The sequence below is a fragment of the Thunnus albacares genome, chromosome 8, assembly GCF_914725855.1.
Source record: "Thunnus albacares chromosome 8, fThuAlb1.1, whole genome shotgun sequence".
Classification (NCBI taxonomy): domain Eukaryota; kingdom Metazoa; phylum Chordata; class Actinopteri; order Scombriformes; family Scombridae; genus Thunnus; species Thunnus albacares.
In genome coordinates this window covers 6,277,633-6,289,416 of record NC_058113.1, presented here as the reverse complement: position 1 = coordinate 6,289,416, position 11,784 = coordinate 6,277,633, and the positions used below count along the sequence as shown (strand labels likewise).

General features: G+C 41.6%; 1 protein-coding gene across 2 annotated transcripts; it reads left to right on the top strand.

Moving 5' to 3' along the window:
• Positions 1 to 5,363: 5,363 nt before the first annotated feature.
• Positions 5,364 to 8,539, top strand: LOC122987383 (potassium voltage-gated channel subfamily S member 2-like). Of its 2 annotated transcripts, XM_044359250.1 has the most exons (3): positions 5,364 to 5,818; positions 6,151 to 7,317; positions 7,413 to 7,553. In XM_044359250.1, exons 2-3 carry the CDS (start codon positions 6,153 to 6,155, stop codon positions 7,448 to 7,450), a joined length of 1,203 nt encoding a protein of 400 aa, XP_044215185.1. In that variant the 5' UTR covers positions 5,364 to 5,818; positions 6,151 to 6,152; the 3' UTR covers positions 7,451 to 7,553. The 2 variants fall into 2 exon arrangements, with proteins under 2 accessions (XP_044215185.1, XP_044215184.1); XM_044359249.1 differs by having other exon boundaries at positions 6,151 to 8,539.
• The last annotated feature ends 3,245 nt before the right edge of the window (positions 8,540 to 11,784 follow it).

Here is an 11,784-nt window from a genome sequence, read left to right as displayed (position 1 = left end):
GGATACATCATTAACCACCACATAAATACATAAATTAGCATAAGTGATCCACATACAGTATGAGACACATTTAAAACAGACTTCACTAGTATTAAAAATCTATGGTTGACCATTATATTGTGCAATACATCATTAATTGGGATCAGTTTCAGGTTACACATCCTATTCATTATGCTGTATACATAACAAGCCACTTGAGAATTAGGGAAAATTTGACTGTAAAACAATCAGACACTGGACTGCCAATGCCACAGAATGTCCACATACTGTATACAAGTGCAGTTTATTGAATCTGTGTGTAGATTAATGAAATGAAGAAGGCAAAAACAAAGGTCAACCGTGTCTAGATGCTACATGTCTTTTCATCCTCTGAAGGTAAAGGACAGTCAGTCAAAGCACAGTTCTGAACAATTGTGATTATATTAACCATTGAATGTGAAGGACACAGTAGTCTAGAGCTGAACTCCCACCTGACAGTCAAAACTAGAGGAAGCTTATGCACAGAAATGAATTGCGAGTGCCTGTGCAGTGCAGTGCCTTTTCCTGGTGTGCGCAGACCTCTACATTGCGTTTGAGATCCTATTGTTCCAATTATTGTCAGAGCTGCCTTTGTACTGTATTTAGGTCACACTGTTGCTACTGTTACACATTATTGCTTGACATCAGAGCCAATTACAGCTCATCAATCATGCAGACTCCCGTCAAATGGACACAAGTGTAATAATTTCTTAATATGTTATATGTATAATTACTGAGTAAGCACTGAGACTATTTAACTTTAACTTGAAGCTATAGAAGCAGCATCTCCAGTTTTCATCTGTATTCATTCTGCTCTTTCTCTGTGTCTGCGCTCTGTCCTGAGTCAGCCAGCTTTCTCTGCCGTAATAATCAAGGCCCATTTGATGTGATTACTGTGGCGTGAAGGGGAAGAAGGAAGATGAATGAAAGCACATTTTATGTCACATGTTGAAATAACATGACTAAACAGATCCTCCCTCCTCCTTTTCTTTTTCTTTCTTTTTTTTTTTTTTTTTTTACAATTTCTACAAATCTCTCAGGAGACTGCTGGTTCATCCATCAGTGCCAGCAGAGATTCAGGATGAGCTTTGACTGACAGCTTTTGTCATGGATAAAGGGCTGTGGCATTTTCCCCAATGGTTATGGACTCGTCTGGTGAGGCTTCAGATGACACTCTGATGTTTTCAGTCAAGGATGAGGTCAACATACTGTTGAACCCTGACCTCCGATGGAGAAAGATGTCGGAGGGTAGAAATGAGGAAATATGAGTGATGAAGAAAAGAGATGGGAGAGAGAGAGAAAAAGAAGAGGGAGTGGATATAAAATGTTAGCAGAGATACATAAAGACGTCGAGAGAGTGGGAAAGAGGGCGAGGGAAGGAGAAAGATAAAGGCGGTCGAGCAAAAGATAGGGAGCAGCAGATTTAGTCGACACAAAAAACTCCTACACACTCTCACTCAAGCCTGCACCTCAGGCTTTGAAGGAGCGAGGAAATAGAGAGATAACCACATCCTCTTCTTACTTTCTCCCAACTTCTCCGTCTCTTTCTCATTTTCTCCTCTCCACCCATTCTTTATCTATCTATGCACCTTCCTCTCACATACCCACTTACTTATACTAAAAATCTGAAGGCATCTTGACTCTGTGAAAGAGTGAAATGAGCTGTGTCTCCTCTTGATCGCGTAGGCATGATTATGAGATTTGAAAATGAAGGCTTTAAACTGGCAGACTGATTAAAAACTGTAACTGATTGGTCCCTTTAGCACTCAGAGCTATTCTTTCATTGTGAAACTATCACTCCATATCCCAATCTCAACACACCTACCATAAATTGCCCTAAAGGTTCTACTTCAAACTACTCGAAATTTATTGGCACTTAAGCTTCAATCCAAACTGTTTTTGACCAAACTCATACAATTCAAAAGCTGCATTGTTCTGCATGAAATGAATTATATCCCTGAGAGCAAACACAACAGTTTGTTTCTTATGATTTAGGGTTGCAGCTTGAAATTCAAGCCATGAATCATTTTAATACAGAGGACATTTTATTTCCTTTATCTACTGTTCAGCTGTCAGGGCTGAGACACCACAATAAAGCTGTCTATTATTTTATGATATAATTTATACTGGGGTTCTGCAGAAGTCTCCATCAAAAAAATATGAGATTTGAATGAAAGCCTGCCAAGAGTGCGCAGAATCGAAATGATGGTGATTTAAAATACAGGATATATTTTATTGGGACCAAAAGGTTCTGAAAATAGTTTATTAAAATGAAGAATCTGAATACTGCTTCCACCACCGGTTGTTTGTAATAGTTGAACCTAGCAAACTCGACATGCTAAAGTGAGACAGAGGGATTTCTTTGAAAAGCAAGGCCTTATCAAACAGAAAGTAGATCTAAGGAGACTTGTTGAAGAATAAGCTATGAGAATAGTTCCTCCTCCACAAAGCAGCACATTAAACTCGACCATGTGGGAGAAGAATGAATCAAAAGCTGCCTGGTTCAATGAAAAGCAGAGAGTGAATAATCTGCTGATGATAGTCTGGTTACCTCAAATAATTTAGAACGAAACACCTCAGTAGTCCTGAACAAAGTCCTGATATCGCTGATGACATTCGTTATTACAAACATCAAGCTTCTTCGCCCACGCTAATGAAGTCTGAGGAGGTGTGTGTGTGTGCTGTCAGAGATACCATTCAGGACTGATGGAGCTTGCAGAGCAAGAAGACACCCATTATTTTCACCTAAATCTGATATCCTGCACAGAAAATTAACATTTCCCAGCAAGTAAACGATAAACACTCACTGTCACCTAATAATATAATCCTGAGAGCTGTGACATCTGAACGCTATCCAAAAGTGCAGTAGTAAAGGTATGTTGTTGCCAACATGGGATTATGCCCTGCACAGTGAGAGGTAATATGATGAGAAATAATCAGGATAATACAGATCACAAACATCAAGAAATGACAGTGAGCAGAGGATGATACCCAGGCACTCAATAAGACCCTGCTGGACGAGGATAATGATAGGCTAAATAGGATTATAATCACAGCACAACATTCCCACACAACCACAGATGGATCCCACAAGTGAGGGACATTAATAGGAAAAAGTCTGTAATTTCACAACATTGTAATCAGCAGAGAGTGTTTGTGTGTGCTTTCAAGGCTGTTGTTAAGCTTTTCCAAATCCTACAAATCTGCCGTGTGCGGGCGTAGAGGATCTGTAGAGGCCTGTGAGAGGATCTATAATACCGTCCTATTGGGAGTACCTGAAGAGCACAGGTTTTAGTTTTCATTAAAACCCTAAAAGCATACAGAATGAGGATATGGCGTGTGTGAATACAACTGTAAAGACCCAATCTGTACTGGCAGTCTCATGGGTTTACATGCTCCTGTTAAGCTGAAATTGTTGGAGAAAAAAAAGTGATGAAACGCTGAAATGCGCTGGCTGTCTGCGAGTAAAAATCTGGGAGTGAAAAATCCTATTTAGTAGTAAGCAGAGCCAGTGTATTACAATACAATTTAGCAAGTACAGAACAGCTGCCTGTGATCCTGAATGTAATCTCAAATGCAGATAAAGTCTAGTGTCTTAAACAGGGTGGCCAGTGAATGACATTGGAAAGAAGGGAGACTGAAATGATCACAGTAGAACAGCCTGAGGGAGCAATAGCTGCGATTAAAGCCTTCACTTTAGGTCCTCTCATTCAACTCAACGAAGTGCTAGAGCTATAACCTTCATCGTGGCTTCTTAAAGTATCAGTTAGAACCTAAAATGGGCCATGTGTGTAATTTTCAAATGCTCAAACACCACAAACCAAAGGGACTGTAATGTTTCATAGGTTCTGGATGTAACTAACAGCTTACCTGCATCATACTTTCTCACTCTGTGCAAAATGCTAACAGACAAAGAGCTAATTAATGCTATACTGACGAGCAAACACCCAAGAGAATTCCTATAAGGCAGCTTTTGTCTGCAACTGCTATCACCTTCTTTAGACACATTGGGACATGTGGAACAAAACCTTCAGCATTTAATCAATACAAGCAAGGCTGTTCTGCAAGGCCACTGTTTTAACACTGGGTTTATGTTCTGCCAGACAGGGCTGTTAATGATGTCACCACTGAATTGATAAAAGGGGATTTGGGTAGTAGCAGCGGTTGGGGTGGTCAGTGTTGAAAGCTCATACTTTTTCTCTTTTTTTTTTTTTCTTGGATCAAACAGTATCATGGTCCCCACATACTTTGTAGTGAGGATTACTAAACAGTGTTTCAAGTGAGGACACACTGGCATGGGTTGAATGTCATAACTCTATTGATCCCCGTGTCATGACAGTGAATGTGTTTGATCAATGACCATAGTTGCAACAATCAATCGTAACCTTTACATGAAAGCATCAGTCCTCATATGCAACAAACATTTACACATTTCACATTCTCACAGGATACCTACAGTGTTTCTATGGTACCCAACTGCCTTGGTTTCATTTTACGTAAAATTAAAGGGGCACTCCAGTAAGTGAAATTCATTAAAATTCAGTTTACTTGTGATGAGGATTACTGATCTGCCCATAAAACTGTTGTATAATGTCTTCTGTGGCACTGAAGGAGCTTCACAAAGCTCCTTCAGTGAACAAATGAACCCCTGATGATATCACCAAGGTTATCTCAGCTTGGGCTGCACATATTAAAGGAACTCCTGCACCACAAACTAGGGGAGTTAGTTTCAAGTTGTGGGTATTTACCCACCAGGGAGGGTCTAATAAAATGAAACGGAACTTGTCCGATCCAGTATTTTTGGAGCTTGACCCATATAGAGACTAAAAATTGGGATATCTCAAGCTCTGCTGCACAGATTTGAAACAATCTTTCTTTTAATCTGATTATTGTGATCTTATGGTGTCATACTCTGCTTTCGTGATATGCTTATATAAAACTGTCTCTGGCATGGGTGATCTTATTATATGCCCATTACAGTAATGTTTTCTTTGTTTGTGTAATATCCAATTGCATTCACTGTGATTTGCTGTCACTTTACGCTTACACACTTGTCACTGTAAAAGCTTCGTAGTTTATTTTCAGTTGATGTTGTGTCAGAGTGTAACCTTTCCCTGGCTCTCTCTGCCTGGATGCTTCTTGAGTGTTCGTTAGGTGGTGACTCCCTCTCCTCCCAGAGCTGCGCCTCTCCCCTCAGCACCACGATGCTGAGATCACTCCAGGGAGGGGGGTTACAGAGGGAGAGCTACGTGTTGCTGCTCAGCAACAGATAAAAAAGAGATAGATAGATAGACAGAGAGAGAGAGGGCGAGAGAGAGAGAGAGAGAGAGAGAGAGAGAGAGAGAGAGAGAGAGAGAGAGAGAGAGAGGAATTCCCTCGCACAAACAAAAGCCGCTGCCAGGGCGTGTATCAGTTCCTACGGCTCTCAGAATTTACTGTTGTAACTGTAACCGAGACCTGTAGCTGAAGGAGGTGTAAACCCCGTGTGATGCAGGATGTGAGGACAACCAGCTACACCAAGCCTTCGGGTAGCCTACATTTCAGAAAGAAGCGTCAATTTATTCCTGTCTGGAGGCAACAACATCGTATTTGACATCGCGCCGACTCCTTTCAGAAGAGCTCTTCTGGCCAAGCTGTGAGAATCAACCTGACAGAGACGAGTCTGTTTGGACTCCAGGGGAAACAGGTTCCTGCGCTTTTTCTGGGGCCAAACTTGCCCACAAACTGCAGTATGCCATCGCTGGAGTTGAAATGCGGAGTCTTCTTGTAGGAGGATAGAGTGACCTGGCCGCGCTTTAAAGTAAGTTCTTTGTTGTTTTTTTCACATGTGCTTTCGTTTCAAATGAGCCAAGGTTGTGAAATAGGCCTACTGCTGTTCATAAAATTGACAGTAATTTGAGAGGAAACACGTGGTTGTAAAAAACAAAAAAAAAAAGCAATTGGCGCCAGTTGAGTCTTTTGCTTGAAAAGCAAGGTATCAATTAAAAGATGAGCACCAGCTGTCTTGTAATTCTCCTTTCTTTCCCTCTCTTTCTGTTTTGTCCGTCTCTTTCTGTCTCTGTGTGTCTCTCTTTTGCTTTGTGATTTTGTCTGTTACTCTTTCTTTCTGTGACCGTGCGTGTCCCCCTCCAGACATGACAGGTCAGGTCCGGGGGGAACCGGGCCGCGGGGCTCACATGGATGACAACGCCGCCATCCGCATCAACGTGGGAGGCTTCAAGAAGCGTCTCCAGTCCGACACTCTCTCCCGGTTCCCCGAGACGAGACTTGCGCGTCTACTCCACTGTCAGTCCAAAGAGTCCATACTGGAGCTGTGCGACGACTACGACGACACAGAGAAAGAGTTTTACTTCGACAGGAACCCGGCACTCTTCCCCTATGTGTTGAATTTCTATAACACTGGGCGGCTGCATGTCATGGCCGAGCTGTGCATCTTCTCCTTCAGCCAGGAGATCGAGTACTGGGGCATCAACGAGTTCTTTATTGACTCCTGCTGCAGCAGCGCCTATCACTGTAGGAAGATGGACCAGGACAGGGACGACTGGGAAGACCGGAGTGATGAGGGGAGCACCACCTCATCATTTGACGAGTTGTTGGAGTTTTATAATGACGCCACCAAGTTTGACAAGCAGATGCTCGGGAGCGCACGGAGGCGCGTGTGGTTAATGCTGGATAACCCCGGCTACTCCGTGGCCAGCCGCATCATCAGCATCCTCTCTATCCTGGTGGTGCTTGGCTCCATCGCCACTATGTGCATGAACAGCATGAGTGAGTTCAGCCTGTTGGACAGCGAGGGGCAACCCACAGAGGATCCCCGTTTTGAGACTGTGGAGCACTTTGGCATCGGCTGGTTCACTCTGGAGCTGGTCGCCAGGTTCGTAGTGGCACCGGATGTGCTGCACTTCTTCGAGCACCCGTTAAACGTGATAGACCTGGTGTCCATACTTCCATTTTACCTGACACTCCTTATAAATCTGGTGGTGGAGAGCAGCCCGGCGCTGGCCAATCTTGGACGCGTTGCGCAAGTGCTGAGGCTGATGAGGATTTTTCGCATCCTGAAGCTGGCACGCCACTCCACAGGGCTGCGCTCCCTGGGGGCCACGCTCAGGAACAGCTACAAAGAAGTGGGCCTGCTGCTTCTCTATCTGGCCGTCGGGGTGTCGTTTTTCTCCGTCATGGCCTACACGGTGGAGAAAGAGGACAGTGAGGATCTCTCCACCATCCCGGCGTGCTGGTGGTGGGCCACCGTCAGCATGACCACTGTCGGGTACGGAGACGTGGTCCCGGTGTCCATAGCGGGTAAGCTGACTGCATCGGCGTGCATCCTGGCAGGGATCTTAGTAGTTGTGCTTCCGATTACGCTCATTTTCAATAAATTCTCCCTCTTCTACAAGAGACAAAAACAGCTGGAGATCGCAATGAGAAGCTGTGATTTCGACGAGGGGATAAAAGAGGTGCCCTCGGTCAACCTGAGGAACTATTACGCACACAAAGTCAAATCTCTCATGGCGAGCTTGTCAAACATGAGTCGGAGTTCACCCAGTGAACACAGTCTGAATGAATCAATACACTGAAACAGTTTTATTAAGGACACCCGGTCGGGATGGGTGACACCGTTCATTCAATGTGGCTGCATGAGGAGCTGTCCGGGGCGCTGAAACATCTGGATCAAAAGCTCACTTCCTTCCCACTGATATCTGACCGTTTGCCTCTCTGTAGCTCTGTGCAATAATGTGTTAATCTATGTGTCAGTCACAATGAGAAAGTAAGCAAATGTACTGGACAGCCTGAATATAATATTTCACTGTGCATTATTGTGGTCTCTCACCATACAGGCCAGACAAAATTGGACGACATAAGATTAAAAAGAAAGAGAATGCTGTAGATGTTTACGGTCCTTAATGGTGTCACACTGTAGCCCCCCTTCAGCTATACTTGTTGTGATCAAATATGTCTGAAGTAGCTCCAGCTGTATCTCTTTTTGGAAGAGTGTTGATGTGTTATTGTGGTGTTGCAACAAGATTATTTCAGATGTGTAGTAAAAGCAAACTATTAAACAAGAAATACGTAACACAGTTTTCCTGCTTGTTTCATGTACGGAGCGAGGGTCTTAAGGTCTGCCTAAGTCTGACTTACTGACTGAGATAACAAATGAAAGCCTGGAGGGGAAAGATGGATTCATAGTAGTGACTGACACAATATCTAAAACAGTTTGACAGGCATAGCAACAACCATTCAGAGCTGACATGTTGAATCAATTTATTGTGAGTTGATTTGATTTTTTTGCTGCACCACCATATAATGCAAAAATATGTTTATTAGTCAATATGCTTTACTAATACAGGGTAAAGTGTTACAATTAAATGACAGTAACAGACATGGTATCATATTAATAGTAAAAGTAGACTATCAATTTATGACCGTGATAGAAGATACACTTTTTCATGCTTTCAGCACACTGCTATTACTACCTCAAAACAAATGGAGAGGAGACTATACAATGCAATTTCTTGATATAATAAATGACGTAGTCTACAAGCAGTTTGTCTCCATGACAGCCGATACAACTTAGTTTATAAATGGTGGAGACAACCTGCATGTATTCTATGTCCTCTTTCCATCAAGTCTTAAGGTGCCTGGATAAAATAAAATATATTTGTGTCTGTCTCTGCTTTTTGGTCAGCGTCGCAGTGCACATCTCACTCACTGGATGCAGTAGCAGAGAGGACTCACTTAGTGGCATTGATTTCAGTTTAAAGGATAAAGAACCATTTGATACAAGTAGGCTGAAGCTCTAAAACATTGATTCTTTTGTCATTTCATGTTTCTATAAAGTTATCTACATGAGTTTCGGTTTTTAACATATAAAGAGCATTTTATTTTAAAGCAATGTCTTAAATGTGAGAAATGAACAATTTTTTCATAACTTTTGAGCCCAAAACAGCACTGCACCACCTTCATAATCAATAGTTTTTCTCAAGTTACAGATAATTCATACATGTATGCACGTTTCAATTATTTGAGCAATCAAACTAATCTGCTCCAGTGGTCAGGGGATAATTTGAAATTCATTGTCTCCAGATTAATTTGTGTAGACAGGCTGGGGTATCGTACATATTGGCACTCCTAGTTAATTAGTTTGTGCATATAAAACCACAGACTGTGGGCTGGTTGGTCTCACCTGCAGATCAAAAAGTCCCCATCCAAAACAGTTTAATGTCGCTTTTTTTTTTTAGATTTAAAAGATATTAGTACCAGAAAATGTATTGAATAGTGAAGAGCTTTTGAATGTACATATAAGATCATAATAGTATTGGAACTCTGAGTTTTGATTCATTCAAGGGACGATAGAAGAATAACTGAGTGGCAAATTGGCAACAAGGTCATGCTCACTTGGAAAATATTAATGAGAACATATTGTCGGTTGGTTTCCAAGTATTTCTGGGAAGCTCATTTGAAATAATATTTACCCTCAGAGACCAATTATATCAGTCTCCTTTTGTTTACTCCTAAAACTTTAAAGGCTTTTCCTCTGGGAGCAAATCCAAAACACCACAGCAGCGCCATAGCATGGAAAATCAGCAAATAAGTTCACAGTGAGAGCTGTTGACATTTTAACATATCAACAAAGGCATACCAAATAAGTCAATCTTTTCCATCTTCGGGAGAGGAAAGTAATTATAGAATTTAGAAGATTGAAATATAGTTTAGAACTGGAGGAGTAAGAGACACAATAACAAGATTAGAAGGTTTGGCCAATGTCATCCGAGTCCAAGAGTTAAGGCTTTCTATGTGTGTGTAGGTCACTGTGACTCCTGAGGAGGAAGATGGAGATGTCTGGCCCCTCTCCCCTTGGCTCGCCTGTGTCATTACCCTCTGACTGTGGTGATAGATGTAAGAAAAGCCCAGAGCCTGCCTGGCACAGCTGAGTACAGATGGCAGCTCAGGTCATTAGAGGATGGTCATGGCAAAAATCTGCTTTCCTGCTTCACACCAGTAACCACTAGAGTATAAATCCAGTCCAACCATTTCGTTTGATCATCAAGACTCAAATTTGTGACTCATCATGCAGATAGAAAGACAAACATTGAAGAGGGTTTTTTAATGGTCTCACATGGAATCATCAAAGCTTTCAGAGGTGTGCTTGATAACCAGGGTAGGTTAATTATTTTATTTGAATGATTAATTACTGAGTCAAAAGAGTGCTTTTTGATCAAATGTTTTCTGATGTAAAATGGGCTTCCTGTAAAGTTAAATGAGTCTGGGCTTATTTGGTTCCTTTTACATTTGCTGGGGACATAGACAAGAGAGGAAAAGGAAGACGAAGGGCATGAAAAGATGCAGAAAATGTGTGAAGAATACTGAGCTTATTAATGCAGTGCTGACAGGGAATAAGATCTAAACGGTATATGTGCTTTTGTGTGTTTGTATGTTGTGTGTGTGCTGATATACAGTACACAAACATACCAGACAGCATGTCTAATGGGGAACTTATTGAAGCTGGCAGCAGAAGCGTCATCTCCAGTCTGCTCTGTATAAAACTCTGTTACTAAGCAGGCGTTTGGTGTTGTTGCACATTACCATCTGCTACTATCCCTTTACTTTAAACAGTGTGGGAAGATTGGATCTATTCAACATGCTTGTTTCTTTCTCTCCCCCCATTCTGCCTCTTCCCACCATGTCTGATCTGTGAACATCTCCAGAAGTAATCTCTCATTATATGGATCATGGCATAGCTAATTATCACCTACAGCTCTGACGCGAATGCAGAATGCAGGTAATGCCGAGCAAGGCTGGTTGATCAGATTCCTTTATGCCGCCTGTAGAAAATCTAAACTAAAGAAATATTGGATTTTGCTGGTTTGAGGAAGATAATCAGGGCCGCCTTGTTTTTTTTCCATGTGGGTTTTTACCCACATCCTGGCATCTGTATTTGGAGTTAACACTTCATTTCTAATGGCGCCTATTTCTTTTATTACACTTAGATAGAGTAAACTTTCGTGCTAACTTACCACAATTGAAATTGCAAGGAATATAATGATAGAGAAACAAAAGTAATCTTGGATTCAATTTTCATGCTAGCGGCTCTGTAAGATTGCACTGAAGCACAGCAGTGCTTTGAGCTAAATACCAACATCAGCATGCGAACATACTCACAATGACAATGTTAACATGCTAATTTAGCTGTTTTAATTTGTACCATGTTTGCCATTTTAATTTAGTGCGTTAGCATGCTAACATTCGCTAATTGGCACTAAACACAAAATAAAACTGAGGCTAATGAGTCATTAGTTTTGGAAGTATTTAGCCAAAGTATTGGGTAAATTAAAAATGTGACCTGATTATGGTGTTGAAAAGTTAACTAATCACCAAAGTCATCACAATTCATCCTGAGGGGGCATAAATGTGTGTATGTCATGGCAATCCATCCAATAGTTGTCAAGATATTTCAGTCAAAGCCACAAGAGTTAACCTCATGGTGGCTTGAGATGAAAAGTCAGGGGATCTCCAAAGTTATTAGGATACATTGTCTGGAAAAATGGATCTCTGTATCAGATTTCCTGACAATCCATCCAACGAATGTTGAGATATTTCAGTCAAGACCAACCAAGTGGTGGACCAAGCAATGCACAGTACTGCGTAGCCACGCTAGGATTATTTTTAACCATGCTGAAAAACAAGACTCATTTTGTTTAGCTAAAATGTGAGCAATATTTACCAGTCTTATTTCAAATATGCTACGATCACAACATATCAAATGATCAA

Excerpts from the sequence above, each read along its gene's own strand:
- LOC122987383 (XM_044359249.1), top strand. The coding sequence starts at position 6,153 with ATGACAGGTCAGGTCCGGGGGGAACCGGGCCGCGGGGCTCACATGGAT.